Raw genomic sequence first — 18,412 nt, forward strand, 5'->3', positions numbered from 1 at the left:
GGGTCAGGTTGGAAGGACAGCAGTGGCTCATCTGGTGCCCCCTCCCTGCTCCAGCAGGGCCATCCCAGAGCCCAGGGCACAGCAGTGTGTCCGTGTGGCTCTGCAATGTCCCCAGAGAGGAGACTGCACAGCCTCTGTGCACCATCTGCTCAGGGCTGGGCACTGCCCAGGGCAGCAGTTCTGCCTCCTGGGCAGGGGCAGCTCCTGGGCTCAGGTCCTGCCCGTGGCTCTGGGGCCATGGCTGGGCCCGGAGCAGAGCCTGGGCCTGCTCTGCCCCTCCCTGCACACAGGGACACCCAGGGGGACACAGAGCTGAGGGCCCCTCTCAGCTGTCCTTGAGCTGAACAGGCTTAACAGTCTTTTCTGAAACAACCTGTAAGTTTCTGGAAGAGAGAAGTTGCCAGAATGAAAAACAAAACAAAACCCAAAACAGAGAAACAAAAAATCTGCACAAATGCCCAGACACCTAGGAATAGAAAACTACCCCATTGAAACACTTAAGGGTTAAATTCTAACCCTCTTGATGACAAATATTCCTAAGTCTCACCATCAAGTCCTGTCTAGGTTATTAAACAAGTATTTACAATTAACTTTGCAAGCTCCGAAATAAGCCATTTTTAAATGAAATTCATTTGCAACTGAAGCACATGAAACTAAATTTAGACATATTCTGCCTTCCAAGGAAGGGACTCAGGTTTGGTGAAAGATCTAGAATAGAAATCTTATGAAGACCAGCTGAGGGAGTTGGGAAGGGGCTCAGCCTGGAGCAAAGGAGGCTCAGGGGGGCCCTTGTGGCTCTGCACAGCTCCTGCCAGGAGGGGACAGCCGGGGGGTCGGGCTGTGCTCCCAGGAACAGGGACAGGAGCTGAGGGAACGGCCTGAAGTGATGCCAAAGGAGGTTCAGGTTGGATATTGGGAAACATTTCTTCATTGAAAGGGGCTGTCAGGCTGCCCAGGGCAGACTCCCAGTCCCTGAAGGGAAAAACATGAGGGTGTGGCACTTGGGGACATGGGTTAGTGGTGGCCTTGGCAATACTGAGGGAATCTTAGAGGTGTTTTTTAACCTACACCTTTGCTATTCCTAGGACAGCTCTTAGTACTCTAGTCATCTTTGTGCTCTCGAGTTTTTGGAGTTTATCATTTCTATGCCATTCTTAAAATGAGCAGCTGAAGGAATATTTTTATAGTGTAAAGTGAATTTCAATAATATAGATAAAGACTTCTTCATTCTAAGAAATGATCTCAGAATCTTATCTGAATTGGTAGATAGCATCTTGATATTAAAATTAAGATGGTTAAATTGTATCTTTGAAGGCACTGAAAGTGTGTATTTGAGACAAACTCATGACACATAAGCAGAAAAATAGTGCTCCTTTCTAAGCACTTTCACTTCTGTAGAAGAAAATAGATGACTTGTGCCCATGCCCTGTTCTCACTCCACACAGCTGAACAGGGCAGGGGGACTTTGCTGTTATTAATATTTTATGTTACTGAGTTATTAATGACAAACTTGGGCTGGGGCAGGGCACAGGCCTGAGCAGTGCTGAGAACTGAAGAGCAGCTCAACAAGTTCTGTGGTGGATTTTCTTTACAGGCAATTTTGAAACCATGGTTGGAAGTTAACTTTTCTAAAGACCATTCTCTACCTCAAACAAAAAATAATACAGGAAAGACTGTATCTTAAAAGATCAGATGAGATGATCACAGATTTTATTTTTTTTTTGTATTCTGCACATATGTAACTCCAAAAAAATGAAAGAGCAACAAATATATTCAGAAATTGTTTTTGTGATGAAATGCATGAAAATATTTGGAAAACATCTTTATAATAGAATGAATACAAAAGTTCACAGAGATTCTGTACTTTACTAGAAGCATTTTTCCCTATGTAAAAGCTGAAGCCCAAAGGCAGTTTCAGCAACAACTTTATAAACATTCTTAGGTATACCCTCACCTCTTGACTTGAAGGAAGTCCAATATGAGTCAGTATACATCATGTTTTTGAAATAAAACATTCTATTCTTATTTTTAAATAAAACATTCTATTACACTTCCTTACCCTCTATGTTTATATATATAAAATGGCTCAATTTAAAAGGACTGGGGAGAAATACAAATTAATGTTTTACAGATGACCTACACACAAATGTACATTCAAATTGTAATACTTGCCATTTTCTCTGTCCAGTCAGGAGATAACTTTAAGTTTCTGAAGTTACAAAGCAATTCAGGTTTTTCCAGGGTGGTTTTTATAGAAACACCCAGTTTAATGCCACAGTATTAGAAAAATGGGGACTAAAATTTGCTCCATGGTCAGGGCTAATTGCAGAATCATATGTCTAGTTTTCCATTCTCTTGTGAAAACTCTGGAGATGGTTGCATGCAAACAAAGTTCACGAGCAGGGCAAGTAAGTGAGGACTGCATGGAATTTTCTCTGATAAAGTCAATAAAGTCTGTGACTCATACAAAAGTAATACTGGATAGATTTCTATTTTTCCAACCCAATTAATTATTCTTTATATTTGCACAATAGCAGATTGAATTTTAATATCTACCACGTTTTAATTAAACTTCCAGGTAGAAGCATTTGTTAAAAATCCAAGTTTTATTTAGCTGTAGCACTCAATCCACTAAAGCAATGCTCATTTTCTAAGCAAGTTTTTGATGTATAGATCTGTTGTGCACATTTAATGCTGCTTTTCATAAACACTACTGTACTTTCCCATTTATGCACTGCACCATCTCCTGCTCATACACCCTACCACGCCTTTGGACCTTCAGTATTTTCACTGGCTACTTTCTTGAAGAAATATGCACTGGTTGAATTTCAGGAGACATTTAAACTTATCCTAATTAAACTGGTACCACCTATATTTAATGCATTTTCAAGGTTTCTTTTGATGCATCCTGAACTTGCTCCTAAAGGACAATCAGGAAGAACTACCCTGAATAAAAATGAAACCTCCTTTGAGAGGAAACAGAGCAGCCAGGAGCAGTTTGGTCTTGTGACCCCAGTGAGTCATCCACGGTACGACCGAGCAGATTGAGCCAGGAATGGAGAGGAGCTGAGCCAGCCCCTTGCTCCTTCCCACCAGTGCATGGAGCAGTTCAATGTCTTATCCACTGAGGCACGTTTTGCAGGTTTTTGGAAAACACTGAGAGATCACAAAATAAGGAATGATTCACCATTTCAGAGCTGAGCAGCAGCTCCAGTACATCCCAGTTTGCAGGCTGGCACAAACAGATCTGGAACCCAAGCTGCTGCCGGGATCACAAATCCATGCTTACCCCTTGTGTGTCATTCATACTGGAAAATGTTTGTATTTGCAGGGTCCTCTCGAAGACACTGTCAGAGACATAGTTAAAAACCCAATGATTTAGGACCACTGTCTTTCTCTTAAGGTATTTCAGAGTGTGTGAGGAAGCGCTGGTGGTAAAAGGGCATACAGGAGTGCGGTAACAAAAGCGTTAACAGCAAAATTAACTACCTTGAATTTCCCACGAGGGTGCCGAGGGAGCAGCACGCCAGGGCAGCTGTTCTGGCCGTGCAAAGAGCCTATTTTTGTTTTCCAAATCTTCTGAAACAGCGTCCCCGTTAGGAAACTGTAACACTGCAGCCATTCTGGTCCGGCTGGGGCAGCAGCTGTGGATCCCAGCTGCAGAGCGGAGCAGTGAAACCGTGAGCTGTGCGTGCCTTCGGCTTTGGGACAGCTCATCCCGCTGCACATCCCCGCTCTGGGACAGCCCTGCCCACTTTGGGACAGCTCATCCCGCTGCACATCCCCGCTTTGGGACAGCCCTGCCCGCTTTGGGACAGCTCATCCCGCTGCACATCCCCGCTCTGGGACAGCCCTGCCCGCTTTGGGACAGCTCATCCCGCTGCACATCCCCGCTTTGGGACAGCCCTGCCCGCTTTGGGACAGCTCATCCCGCTGCACATCCCCGCTCTGGGACAGCCCTGCCCACTTTGGGACAGCTCATCCCGCTGCACATCCCCGCTTTGGGACAGCCCTGCCCGCTTTGGGACAGCTCATCCCGCTGCACATCCCCGCTTTGGGACAGCCCTGCCCGCTTTGGGACAGCTCATCCCGCTGCACATCCCCGCTTTGGGACAGCCCTGCCCGCTTTGGGACAGCTCATCCCGCTGCACATCCCCGCTTTGGGACAGCCGGGGCAGTTCGCTCGCTTCTCCCGGCGGGACGGGAAGGGACCCGCCGGCCGCCGCCGCCTCATCGGGACGCGGCAGCGGGGAGGGGAGGCTGCTCCACACCCCACGTCCGTCCCGACGGCACATCCCTGCACCCGCTGCCGCCCCGCGGCTTCCCCAGGGGCATCGCCGCCGTCTCCCTGGGCGGCCGTACCCGCTGGGACGCTCGGGCGGTCCCGATTCCGGGCGCGGCCCCGCTCGGGCTGTCTCGGTCTCGGTTCTGGGCGCGCTCCCGCCCTGGCGCTCGGGCGGTCCCGGTCCCGCCCCGGGGCGGGGCGGAGGCGCGGCCCCTCCCATGGTGCCCCGCGCGCGGCAGAGCCCCGCGCATGCGCAGAGCGCCGCCGGCTCCCAGCTCAGCGCAAGATGGCGGCGGGCGCGTCGGACCCACTGGAGGAGATGCTGCTCTTCTCCGAGGAGGTGGACGAGAAGGCGCTCAGTGACCTGGTGGGATCCCTGGAATCGCAGCTGGCCGGCGGCCGCGGCCCCGCCGAGCCGCCCCCGCCCAGGACCTCCGCCCCGTCCCAGCAGCCGCAGCAGGGGAGCCTGGCGGGGGGCAGCAGCCCCGGCCGGCAGCAGCACGGCCGCCCCGCGCCCCCTCCCGCGCTCGGGGCAGGGGAGGCGGCGGGGCGCCCCGGCAGCGCGGGGAGCCGAGCCCCCGCCCAGGGGCCTCTCCCGTCCCCGTCTCCCCCGGCAGCGGCGGCAGCGGCGGCGGGGAGGGGAGCGAGTGTAAACAGTAGTAGTGTGCAGCAATCACATGGAGCGGCTCCCGGCGGCGGCAGCCCCGCCGCTCCCGCCCCGCCGCAGCCCGCCGCCCCTGCCCAGCCTGTCAACAACCATGTGGCCGCTGCAGCTGCCGCCGCGCGGGACGCGGGGAGCCCTGGCCCCGGCCCCAGCCCGCCCGCCGCCGACGGCGCGCCCGGGGCCGCGGGGGGCGGCGGAGCGGCGGGAGCGGCCGAGGGCGCCGCCGCTGCCCCCGCGCCGCGCCCCGGCCAGGCGGCGCCCAACGGGGAGGGCGCGGGGGCCCGGCCGGCCGCGGTGCCGCCCGTCAGCGGGCACGGCGGGGCCGCCGCCGCGCAGCCCCAGCCCGCGCCCGGCGCGCTGCCCGCGGTCACCGCGCTCGGCGCCTCCGCCAGCCCCGCGCCCGCACCGCCGGCCCCGGGCTCGGCCCCGCCGGCCCCCGCGGCTCCCGCCGCGCCCAAGCCCGCGGTCACCGCCAAGGCGGGCGCTGCCCTGCCCGCCGCCCCCCAGGCCGTGTCGCCGCGGCCGGCGCTGGGCGCTGCCCCCCGGATCGTGGCCCCGCAGCTGATCGTGCGGCCGCCGCCGCAGACCACCATCCAGCTGCCGCCCGGCTTCACCATCCCGCCCGGTAAGTACCGCGCTGCGCTCCGGCATCGCCGCTCGTTCTAACCTTCTGCTCTTGGCCGAGGGCTTTCCTTTCCCCCAAAGCTGTCATGTTCCCTGCTGCTCGACCTGCTGGAAACCGAAGAAGAGGCACCTGTCTGAGGGCACCGTCTGACGAACCGGCTGCCGCTAATTAGGGTGTAACTGGTACGGCTAATGCAGAGTAATTGCAGCTGTTGTTGGGTGAGTTACTGGTTTTGTCCTGGGGAGAGCGGCGGTCACGGTGAGTTACCCTGTGATGGTGTAGTTGGACAGCAGATAAAAAGCTGGAGAGCTGGAGTGGACGTTTAGGATAACTTTATATGTGTTTTAAAGGACTTCTGCTTTACACTTGATAGTCCTGAAAAGTTTTTCTGCTTGAAAGAATGGTTTTGCTGTGAACCAGGTGTCAAATGTGTGTAATGTAAAATTTATCATTTCAGTAACTATGATAATGTCGTTGTTGTGTGAGGGTAGTCTTCACATCACCAGATTTTATTTCCAACTCTGAAGCAGTCATGTCCTCTTTGTACTCCTCTAAGTTCCTTAACTTTAATTACTAAAAATTTTAGTTCAGCAAGGTTGCTAGCTAACCAAGCCAGCATCCCTTCATCCTCATGATTCCTACGCATAACCTATGTATTTTTTCATCTGAAGGGTACTGTTAGAAGAGTAGTACTTAGATTTTCACGTTGCAAAAACTTGGGTATCTTCATGTCTTCTTGATTTAGGAGCTGATTTAGCATTTAAGCCAATTCTTTTTTTTCCTGTTAAAATAAATAGCATGTTAAGATGTGGACCTATTGATGTAGTCTGAAATAACTGAGTTCTTCCAACTTACTTCTTGAAATAGTTGATATTTATTAGCTAAGTAGAGTAGCAATGTTATGGTGTAGTTGTTTGCCTCTGAGTGGACTTTTAGTAGTTGTGTATTTGGCCCTAGTTTATGAAAAATCCTGCAGAATCTGCTGCTCCAAACATACAAATCTTGGTGGTTTTGTGAAGACCCAACTAACTTGAAAGAGATAAGTTGCTGTTCAGGCTGTGTGCCTTTAGCCTTTGCCTCTCTCTGCTAATCTGCTGAAGATTGCTCTATGCAGAAGATAACTTTGTGCATTGTAACTTTGCACACAGTTTCTGAAGTTCATTGTGTCAATACTTTGATCTGTTACTTTCAAACAGAAGAGGGAAAACTGAGCCTTGGAAACAGTCTGATCCAGGATTTAAGAAATGTTAAGGAAATAATACACCAGAAAGTTTTAATTCAAATTTATTTTATTACAAGATAGTTGGAATTCCATTAGATTTGTATAAACATGAAGATAGTATGTTCTAAAAGGAAATTATTCAGAAAATACAATGTTATTTTTGAGTTTTTAACTTGGTGGATAATTTATAATTAATCTGAAACTCCCATATTGCAAAATTCTATATAAAACAGAAATTTAGAATCAGTTTTTGAGAACAGGTTATTTTAGCATGGAATGCTCCTAAGTTGTATATTTCATCTTTATTTGACTGACAGGAAAGTAAAATTAATCTCATAATTTAACTGGCTTCTAACTTGCACCAGCTGCTCAGTAACAGGAATTTGTAGTCCTCCAAACTGATTTAAAATATAATGTTGACACATGAGCATTTATTCATTTATAGTAGTAATTGTGTCTACAGATTAGATTGGGACTGTGTGGCACGTGTGCCAATTCATTTGTCATTTCCACTCAGTTTTTCTCTATTCAGAATTATGTTTAGAAAATGGGAAGATAAATTAAGAACACACCTGTGAATCTGTGTAATGCAAATAGAACATGTATTTTTTAATGTGTAGAAGGCATTATCCTATAAGGAGTTTTATATAAGGTTCACAGTCCTGACCAGAGAAGTGATAACCCATTTGGCCAGTTGGCATATTTGGGTGTCCAGATGGTTTAGGAATGGCATATACCAAACACATCAGCTGCTTGCAGGATTTTCTGCAAATGTAAACTGTGAAGCTTGGTGTTTAAATGGCTAATGGACCTTAAAAGTTACCTTTTAGATGAGTTTTTAATGACTTTCTTTCAACTTTCTATTTAAATTACTCTTGGCTTTGAAAGTGAGTTATTATGATGGCTTTTGGATGTGCTCCTTGCTGTAGCTCTGTATGCCTGTTACCTTAAACTCGATTTCCATGAGTCTTTAGTTTATAGTGGCAAAAATTTGCCTTCTGTTTGTGTTTGTAGCAGGAAAGGTTGGCTGGGAGCACCCAGCTCTGTGAGTGAGGGCTTTTATGTGTGCTGCAGTTCTCTCACGTGTTCATCCCACACTTGGGATTTGGTTTTTCCATGTCAGACTGAAAGATTTTCTTGCTGTAGGGTTCTAAAATCTGTTATAAGAGTGTTTGGATTTCTTTATCCTCAGGATATTGTACAAACTGTGTCCCTTTACCAGGGTGTTGTAACTGGGAAGTTAACAATTAAAATGGGATGCAAGCTGTTACCTCTATAATTGGATATAAGATTTTGCCTTGTTCATTTTCCTTTGAAAAGTTAAAAAAGTCTGTGAAGCAATTTGTCCATAGAGGTAGGTTGTAGAAACAGTGTCTGACCCTGTTTTCAGCAGACTGAAAGTGACTTCATAGGTTTTTAGTTTTTGGTTCTCTAGTAGTTGCAGACAAGATGTTTTTCTGTTTATTTGACCTGTTGTATCCTATGTAGGGTAAATTATTAAAATGTATTCTGGAACTAACTTGGAAATTATTTTTAATAGTCTGTCTGGAGAGCTGCTTCTTAGTTCTGAGAGAGCTATGAGAAGAACATTGCATGCTTTGCAGTGACCTTGAATGTGTGAAACTCCAGGATCCGTGAACCAACTAAGCCATTGTCTCCCTTTTTCTGACCTGCTGACTCCAAAACTTTGGGCACAGCTTGATGGCAATGGCTCTGTTGTGTAGAAGGCCTCTATTTGTGAGGTGTTTTACAAGAAAAGAATCTGAAAAAATTATCATTTACTTCCAGAGTGTTAGAAAACACTTGCCAGTTTTCTAAGGTTTCTGCCCTGTGTGGTTGTGTGCTGAGGAGTCGTGTTGGTTCTCTGGCCTGGCAGTGTTTGCTGTTGGTGTTTAAACCAACACCCAGGTAGTGAGTGCCTCCCAAAGTGGTGATGCTGGGTACCAAATGGATTAATCTGCTAATGCTCAGTGTTAAGTAAATCTCAGATGTTGCATGCTCAGAAGTGTGTCTGGCCAATATTTGCATGTGCCCTAAGCTGTTGTTTGTTAAAATTCTTGGGTCTTTGTCCCTGGTCTGCATGTTCTCAGTTGTGTTCCCAGCAACTGCCTTGTCCTTAAAGTTTACTTTTAATGAGCATTTATTTCTAATTTTGTTCTCCTGACCCTGACTAGATGGCTAGAAATCACTGTCCCCTGAACACTCCAGTGGCTGCTTTTTTCATCACTGCTTTCCATAAACTGCAGTTGTTTAAATTCCAGACTGAATTGGGTCTGCTAGTGGGGGCTCCCTTTCTTCTTCGAAATAAAATCTCGTGTTACATGGGAATCAAACAAAGATGCACTCCAGGGAACGATGTCCAGTGCCATAGATGACCTTTGCTGTGCATTCTGTGGTCAGATGGTTGTGTCTGTGTTCTCCTTGCCATCATCTGCTGTGCAGTGACTGTTCCTTGCCCTCCCAGGGATGGTCCTGGTGCGCACGGATGCCGGGCAGCTCGTGATGGTGCCCCAGCAGGCTCTGGCACAGGCTCAGATGCAGGCCCAGGTGCAGACACAGGGACAGGGTCCTGCCAACATGTCACCCAGGCTTTCTGTGCCCACAGCTGGCCCTGTTTTCCGCCTGTCAACAGCTCAGGTATGTCTGGCTTGATTTACCTTTGGTGCATTATGTCTTACACATGATTACCTCATATGTTTCTGCAACTGTGCTTCCCTCCCCTTTTTGTTGTGAAAACAGGAAATACCTATTCAAATGCAGTTTATTTTATGAGGCCTAGGATTTTTTTATTATTATTTAAGGAAAAAATCTGCTTTAGAGAGTCTCTTAAGACTGTTCAGGCTGAGAGATGGTTGGAGGCTGCAAAGCTCAGTCTTGGTCTGGACTGTGTATCACTGGTTTAGTAAGTGTCCCTTGCTGCTCTGAATCAGAGGCACTGTGATATCCCAGCATCCTGAATCCCAGGATAGCTAATTTCACTGGACATAAGAAAAGAAGCTAATCACATTCTATCCAAGGATTTGCAATAATTTTAAAATAACTTTTTAAATATACTTTGTTCAAAAGAAAAAATTGATTATTTGCATAATTTACTTCTGGGTGTGTTCTGTCTGCACTGAAAGTTTTTCCTGTGTTATGAGTACATTTCCCTTTTTCTAGGGATTGATAGGATAAAGTGCTTTCCTGTCTCAAACTCATCAGTGGAATGTGTTGATTTGAACTTGCAGCTAATTTATTTTCTATGGTGGATGTGGGGTGGTCTTGTGTTTTTTGGTTTGGTTCTGGTGTTTTGTTTTTGTGAGGTTGGTTTTTTCTGTTTAATTTTAATTTCTTTGAAGGCTGTATTGGTTTAAAAGTTTGTAGAGAGGCAGTTTAGCTTGGGGCCACTTAGAGCTAGAACTGAGCTATTTTACTAAAATGTGGAGGCAAACATCTTTGGATCTTGCTGTGCCATAGCAGTAAGAGGCAGAGTTTAAGGTAGTTTTGCCTAAGGTGTATGCTTGCAGAAGAGATAAGTAATTCTGTGTGGAAAGAAGAAAAAGATGCCTTTACAACTTTTTGATTGTACTAGAAGTTGTTTGAAATAAGTTCAACAGGTATTTCCCAATACTTATCATTTCATTACTTTCCTTTTACATGCTTTATGTATCGCACTGCGTAAAAGATTTTAAGTTTGATTCAAAACTGAAAACAATAATAAACATTTCAGACAAGAAATAAGCTGGAATAAATTTGGAGAATTGAAAATAGAAACATGAGGCAATCTATTAACCACAGAGTAGCCAACTAGAATGTAAGTTTTAGAAGTGAGTGTACCTAGGAAGACTGTAGCTCAGAGTCAGGAAAGACATAAATGAAAGCCTGGAGTCACTGGAAAAACTTTGTGCTCTCAAAAGAGAGGTAAGTGCAGTATTGGATGAAATTTGTTAAAGAACTCTTTGCAGAAAAGGCACCATATAATCTTTAAATTTGTGGTATCTGGAAGAATAAGACTTGTAGAGACCTTCAAAGAGAACTGTATTCCAGGAAAAATAAGCACAGAGATAAGCCTGGGTTTGTTTACAGATTTTATTTTTTTTTTTACTAGCTTGATGACAACAAAATTGCAGCCAATTCCTGAATTTGTACATCTGCCTTTGGTTGTTGGGGCCTTTCTTTGCAAATGAGTGCAATCACTTCTTTGGCAATTACTACAAGCAGATGTTGTAGCAATGGCTCCTGAGACAAGTGCATAGTGTAAATGCAAAACAGGTGTGTGGTGGGACTGAACCAAGAATGGGATCCAAGTCTGTTAGTTTTAGATATTTTTCTTCTATACTGTTACTTTTAATGTGGCCAGTATTAATTAGTAGTGATTTAAAATTCAACATGGAAGCATGCATAACAGATTTTAACAAATTGTTTGAAGATTTCTGAAGAATAATCTTTACTGCACATGGAAGGAAGTGTGCAGAAATGTAGACCCCCTGCTTGGCTCTGGGCTCAGTCTGGGGTTTGGAGCCCAAAGTCAGCCTTAAGATGAGTGCACAGCAAATGTAGATCATGTCGATCTCAGGCAGCTGTTCTCTACTTGTAGGAAGCAGTTAATGTTGCAGAAGGGGTATAATTCTACTTGATGGATTTATGTAAAAATAAACCCAGGAGGATAGTGCATGTTCAGGTGTTTGTAGAGTCAGCTGGAATCTGGAGGAGTTCAGGTGTTAAAAAGTTTGTTTTGTGCAGGGTTCTGCCCAGGTGAATGAATAGCCAGTGCGCTGTAGGTGTTCCTTTGCACTCCCTGCTGCCAACACACTGGCTCAGAGCAGAGAAAGCCAGCAAGGCCTTAGGAATGATCAGTATCTTGCAAGATGCAAAAGTTGGATGATTTTAGGGTAGGGGGATTAGAATAATGATATTGTAGCTTGTCAGGATTTATCTCCTTTGAAAATCTTAGTGGTAGCTGCCCAAACTGTACTGCATCATTTCTGCATTTGTTCTAATTAACAGGGTTAAGAAATAATTAATATTACCCTTGGGAAATTTACATTGAACTTCCCTGATTCTGCATTTGATCTTCAGAGTCTTATGCTTATATTTTATATATGCTTGATCTTAGAGTGTTCTTTAAAAATTGTGGTTGACAGCCTCTTAAAACAAGATTGTAAAGATATAAATTCTAAAGGTATATCTAATCAGAACCAGACATGAGAGTTTTATTTGATTAGGTGGATGGTTTAAAAGCAGAGACTGTGCATTGGTTTTCCAGATGAAATGTTCAATGATAAATATTACGCTAAGGTTTTAGAAATGTCAGTTATTTTTTTGAGGAGTCATTATAATTAGTTGATTCAGGGATCAAGTTCTAAAATAAAGGAAATTGTGTGTACTAAAAAATAATTTTTCCAGGGAGTTTTTAATTAAGCTGTTTTCTTTCAGGATTTCTTTCTGGTGGTCAGAAAGCTGAATTAAAGCTTCCAGAAGAAGTTTAAAATTAATCAAAAATAGTGTGCTAGGTTTTTATGTGTATAGAGTATGAATGTTCAGGAGTCAGTGATGACCACTGTGACTGAAACACAGGAAAATTCTGGTGCCATTAGCTCCAGACAGAATATAAACATTAATTGCCTAAATCCTGCAAAGTGTTTTGTGAGATGGATGAACGTGCCAGGCCATGGAGTTTTAACTTTTCTTTCTGATGTTATTTGGATGGTTAGTATTTTACTGTATGGAGCTCAACTTAATTCTGTATCTTTATTCAGTTATTTTAAGATAGTTTTATTTGGATTAAAATGCAGAATGCTTAAATTTCTAGAGTTTAGCATTGTATTTTAGTCACTGAGTTTGCATTTAATCCTTCTTTCACCTATGTGGAAAGTCAGCACAGGTGGAAACTTGCAGTCTGCCTTAAGGATTCTAGGAAATAATATCTTATGAAGAATGTATCAGAAAAAGACATGGCCTTCATACTTTATGGGTATTGGGGTTACTGTTCTGCTGATTGTCCTCATTTTTAGCTTGTGTCAGGTGCCACAAGTTACCCAGCTAAGTGGTTGTTTTCAGTGTTCATTTGTTTATACACTTTAAATAATTATTCTGGTGAGAAAGTCTGTTGTGAGCTATACAGCTAGATGTAAAATAGAGGATATTAAATGCCAAAGAAATTGTAAAAGCTTGCAGTTACTTTTGTCAACTCATTAAGAAGTGTTGAAAGTGCTAACTGGAGAGCATAAAATAGATTTGGAATTACTTTTTTTAAAACTAGAAGAAGGAGTGTCTGAAAAACTCCCAAGTGTTCATCTAGCTTTGAAAGCTTTTTGGTTCTCTCCCCCTGACAGCTGTGTAATTTCTCCACTCTCTAAAAAGGAGGGGAAAATAAGGCAAAGTTTTAAATGTTCTGAAATAAGATCAACTTGGCCAATACATACAGAGCTGCTCACATTCCAAACCCCTTCTGCAGCCTGGGTACTACAGCAGGATTTTTTTTTCCATACCCAGGGCTGTCATTTGCTCCCAGGTGTTTTGGAGGAAAATGAGCCAGGTTTCCCCTGAAAATTCCTGTAACTTCTGCAGCTGGGCTGGTATCCAGGACAGTGTGTGAGGAAGGAGCCATCTTTCTCTGGGAGCAATGGAAGCTGCTGAGACTAGGAAGGTGTGGTGTGTTTCCCTGAGGAATTGGTGTAAGGGCTGAAGCAGAGGCTTTCCTTAAAGACAGTGGCTCTGTCCTTGCCTGTTCTGTTGTTGAAGGTTCAGAAGTGAAATATCTGTATACAGCAGTACTTACCCCTGTGGGGGATTGATGGAGCCACCCCTCTTCCCTTCCCAAGTTTAAAAGAAGGTGTGTTGGGATTGCAGTGCCAAAGACAAGAGTTCAGGAGACTGAGATCCATAACTTCCTGTTGATCCCACCTTGCTGTGGCCTGGGGGTGTGCAGTGGGTCCAGTCCTTCCATGGTGATGCTTCAGCTGGGCACTCAAGGCACACGATGGAGTTGCACTGCACACTTAAATCTGATGTTTCTTATTCTTTGATTGCTTGGATTTGCTATTTCAGTCATTTGACTTCTGCTGTTTATAGTATCTGTGTTGTTTTTTGCAGCTTTCAGGAGTAGAGGCAGGTGTACAGCTCAGGTACACTTGTGTTAGGTTCTTGGGAGAAGAGAGGCAAATCCATTTTGAAAGGAAGAATTGGGTTCTTCTTGACTCTTAGGTGGGGTAATCTTTGATTAGACATTTAGTTATGCTCCTCCTAATTGCTGCTGTGTAAAGCATGAATAAAATCTGATTGCTCCCATTCTTAGTGGGATTCTGGAAAACTGGCAGATGGGGATGAGCCCAGGCCTTGTAGGGAGGGTCTCAGCTGGGTCAGTGTGAGGCTGAGCTCAGAGGGGCTGGGGTTGGACACGTGTCCCAGGAGCATGGAGGGATGGAGGGATGGATGGAGTCTGCAGCACACTCAGCACAGAGGAACACTGAAACACACTCAGGGAATCAGAGCCTGGCAGTAACAGCAGTGGCTGAGAGATGTATTCGATATTTTAACGATCTTTTCAATTTACAGTGTTCCTGGTATCTTTAAAATATTCAAGAAAAACATGAGTATGTGCAGTTGTACCAAGTAACAGTTTTAATTTAGTTCAAATTAGAAGATTGCATAGGATTGTAATGGAAATGTTAATGGTTGGACTCATTGACCTTTGAGACCTTTTCCACCCTAAATGAATCTACAATTCTGTGATATTAACTGCTCTTAGCTGCAGTTTTTCTCTGGTGTTTTGTTTAGAGAAAAATTGCAAAGTACTCAGGTATATTAAAAGAATTTTTCATATCAGTGCAGCTACAAGAGGCTTGTTTGTTTTTTTTTTAAATTGGTATCTCAGGGTTTACATGGAAATAGTTGGTCTTCCCTGAGTATTATAATAATCTTTGGATGCATTAAAAAGTGCAAGTTTGTTGGACTGTGAAGGTGATAATGTGCATCTTTTGAAAAACATTATTTGAATGCTTTTGACTTATCTGTGCATAATTTTAATTTAACTGTTTTGTCTTCGTGATTTTAGTTTCCATTTACTTTTTGGTTGACATTATTTCTAGCTGAATATGAATAATTTTTTAATGTTGCTGAAATTTAATCAGCTTTAGAATAATAGCTAAGGTGCAGGATTTTTAGGAAACGGCCATAATTGGTTAGAACTTAAATTGATCATAGAAGAATTCTGCTCTGGATTCCTGTACTATGAGCACCTCAAACAGTGTGGGCTTGCTTGCTCTATTATGTTCTTCAGAGATAATCAATAAATTCAGAAGTCTTCTAAAACTGGGTATTAGATTGCATTAAATTTTTGCCTCCATATCTTGTTTTGAATTTGAGACTTGTGAAATTGTGAAAAATAGGGAGGTGCTGCCATCTAGTTTTCCTTTGCTGTGTTTCTTTTGTTTATCTGCATTTTTTCAGTCATACACTTTATGGCTTTTCATGCCTTTGATGTGCTTTTTCACTGGCTTTCATTGTCTTAATACCCAGGTGAGCTTACATTCATAACCAAATAGCAAAAAAAATTGCTTATTTCAAATTGGTTTTAATTGCAATTATTTTATGTTAGTGACAAAATTAAAGTGCTGCTGTAAACTAAGAATATAAAGTAAGATATAAGAACATAAAATAGGAATATAAAGTGAATATCATACGGGAAAGACCAATGTTAGCCTGGCCCAAAATATTTTATTTGGAATATCTGTTATTGGAAATTCAGAGCAGGTGAAAGAGTGTATATTGGAGTTTTCATGGGACTGCTGCTGAAAATGCATTTGGCTTCAGAGTTTACGAATGTTTTTGTTTCAACTTTGATTCAAAATGTGTTTTTCATTACTAAGTTTTTTGTATATTTTTAGTGATCAGAAAAGGCAGTTCTGTGTGAAGTTTGATGTTTAGTGTTTTGTTTTTGTTGTCTAAAACAGCCTGATATATCTATTTTTTTTAAAGAAAATGACAGTTTTTTCTTGCTTTAAGCATTTTTCTAACTTCTGCTCCTTGAACTGGAATTTTATAAAATGAACTTTACTGTTGTGTTTTCTGTGGTTTGGTACTCACTTTCTGTTAAGTTTCACTTTGCCATCTGTTTTTAAAATGAGGAAAAAAAAAAGTTTTTTGAGGGTGTGCCAGGCACTGCATCCCCTGCTCTGGCTGTGCCTTGTTTTTGCTGTGGAACACACTGGGAGCAGCAGCAGCAGCTCAGGCTGTGCCTTCCCTTGGTGCTGAGGGCAGTCTGAGCCTGGCTAATGGTTCCAAGCTGCTGTCCTTGCTAAATCAGAGCCTTGCAAATCTGAGATTGGTCTGGTCATGCACTTACACCTGGGTTTTCAGCACTGTTTAGATTTTTATGGCTGCTTTGGTATTTTTTCTCATTTATTTATTATTATTGACTCTTGTTTTTCTTTCTGTTTTCACATTGTTTCTGCTTTTCCAACAAATACTTGTTTTATTCTTTGCAGAATTTTTAAGCAGACAGAGAAATCTTTGTAGTTGCTTAGGTGCATTGCCATCAGATAAACTAATCCATTCTATTTCTTTTGTATTGATGGATTTGGGCCTCTTTGCAGTGTTCTGAGAATACATTTGTGGTAGTAGGGTAGGTGGGTTGGGAGGTCAGAGAGAGTAAGAAATGTGTGGTCCTTACAAAACTATTTTCCTTCTTTTCCTTCACAATGAGTGATCTTTCCTGCATTAAGCAGACCAGTACCAGTAATAGGTACTTACAAATGATGCTGTTTACATTTCTGTAGCATTGACACAGCTCTAAAAGTTAGAAAACACTCAAATGTTAGTAAGGCTGTAATTTTAAACATGCATAGATTAGCAAGTGCTATAAAGGAGCTTCCTGAGCACTGTCACAGTGGCTGCCATGTGCATGACCACGTACTACTGTTATTTTTAATTTCTACAGTGTGTAGGCTGGACATCCTAATTAATGAAGATTTATATAACATTTTTCCACTGTTCAGTGAGTTGCTTCAGGCTTACTTGTTGCTCCCCTCTGCAGTGGGAATTAATAGCCAAGCAGGTTTTTTTTGTGACGCTTATTCCTGTAACAACTTTCTCAACAATGCAGTTAAGGGGATTACTAGCCTCCTTTTGTAAGTAGGAAGTGGAGCCTAATTTCTCTATTTTAAATATGGAATGAGAAATGCTGGTTAATTTATTGGGTTCAGTTGCAGCCATGGCCACTCCTGGTCACAAACTCCACGTTTCAAGTTGGGCACTCAGAAACACATTGATTTAATAGATGAGAGTATTGATTACAATGGATTATCTGTATTTGCAGGCAGCACTAAGCACTAGAGGCAGGAGTAGAATCCAACTGAAGTGACAAAATTCAGCTGGTTTTTATTCACCAGATATTTTGGATGAACCCTAGTGATTGTAGGAGGACCAGCCACTTCACCTGAGCAGAGAAAGTGCTTTGATGAGTATTTGCTTCAGCAATAGGGGTTCTGGACTTAGAGCCCCTGGTTTCTGAGGGTTTTCTCTTGTGGCCCCAAGTTCCTCTGCATGTCCTGTGTGATTGCTGCCAGTGTCTTCCTGCCCTATCCCAAAGGAACACTGCACAGGAGCAGAGAGCATCTCCCTGCTTTGGGGTCTGATGCTCCACTCAGTGACTCTGTGGTGGCAGTGAAGGTTCTGCCTCTGCTCTCTGACCTGTTAGAGAAGCTGTTTCCAGTCATTTTCTGTAATGTGTGCCAATGTTAGGCTTGTAAAGGGACAATACTTTGGGTCAGTTTTGCTGTATTTTTACTATGCTGAAAAACAATGATATCTGATAAAAAGTTTCTCTGCATCTGACACTGAGGTGTCTGTTCATGTGAACTGGAACCAGAGGAACTGAGAGGCAGTCAGGCAGCTTGTGGAGCTTCTCTGTGAACTCTTCAGAAGTTTCAGTCTTGGGAAGCAGAGTTTGCTGATGGGGAACATTTAATGGATTAATAGCAGTTCAGGCTGCAGCCATGCCTGGAGGAAAGGTTGTATGAGTTAGTTACTGAAAAATTATGTGGTAATTGACCCTGGCTGGACACCAGGTGCCCACCAGAGGCTCCATCCCTGCCCTCCTCAGCTGAACAGGGAGAGAAAATGAAAGTCTTGTGAGTCAGGATAGAGATCCTTCACCAGTTACTGACACAGCAAAACAGGCTGGACTGGGGGAATTAATTCATTATCAAGCAAATCAGAGTTGGATAATGAGAAATGAAAACTAAATCTTTAAACAGCTTTTCCTCACCCCTCCTTTCTTCTGGGTTTTACTTTACTCCACCTCTCCCTGAGAGGTGAGGGGGATGGGGAATGGGGACTGTGCTCAGCTCATCCCAGGTTGTCTCTGCTGCTCCCTCCTCCTCAGGGGAAGGGCTCCTCACATCTTCCTGTGCTCCAGTGTGGGGTCCCTCCAAAAGGGGACAGTGAGCTCCTTGAGCTTCTGCAGGCTGAGAGCTTCCCATGGGTGCAGTCAGTCCTTCAGGAGCTGCCCCAGCCTGGTCCCTTCCCATGGGTGCAGTCAGTCCTTCAGGAGCTGCCCCAGCCTGGTCCTTCCCATGGGTGCAGTCAGTCCTTCAGGAGCTGCCCCAGCCCAGGTCTCCATGGGGCTCACAGCTC

At 44.1% G+C, this 18,412-nt stretch overlaps 1 protein-coding gene and 1 long non-coding RNA gene across 4 annotated transcripts in view; one reads left to right on the forward strand and one right to left on the reverse strand.

The window, feature by feature from the left end:
- Positions 1-2,294: 2,294 nt before the first annotated feature.
- LOC127060036 (uncharacterized) lies at positions 2,295-9,241 on the reverse strand. Of its 3 annotated transcripts, none has more exons than XR_007778560.1 (3): positions 5,617-9,241; positions 3,490-3,657; positions 2,295-3,347 (listed from the first exon to the last, which is right to left on the reverse strand). It is a non-coding gene; the product is annotated as an uncharacterized LOC127060036 (long non-coding RNA). The 3 variants fall into 3 exon arrangements; XR_007778561.1 differs by lacking the exon at positions 5,617-9,241 and adding an exon at positions 4,363-4,451; XR_007778559.1 differs by lacking the exon at positions 5,617-9,241 and adding an exon at positions 4,304-4,432.
- The window catches only part of LOC103821145 (transcription initiation factor TFIID subunit 4-like), a 145,325-nt gene continuing 131,476 nt past the window's right edge, over positions 4,564-18,412 (forward strand). Inside the window, exons 1-2 of the mRNA XM_030227644.2 lie at positions 4,564-5,574; positions 9,261-9,433. Of these exons, the coding sequence (XP_030083504.1) occupies positions 4,572-5,574; positions 9,261-9,433 (1,176 nt within the window). The 5' untranslated portion in view covers positions 4,564-4,571. The remainder of the gene's footprint in view (positions 5,575-9,260; positions 9,434-18,412) is intronic.

The sequence above is a fragment of the Serinus canaria genome, chromosome 11 (assembly GCF_022539315.1).
Source record: "Serinus canaria isolate serCan28SL12 chromosome 11, serCan2020, whole genome shotgun sequence".
Classification (NCBI taxonomy): Eukaryota; Metazoa; Chordata; class Aves; order Passeriformes; family Fringillidae; genus Serinus; species Serinus canaria.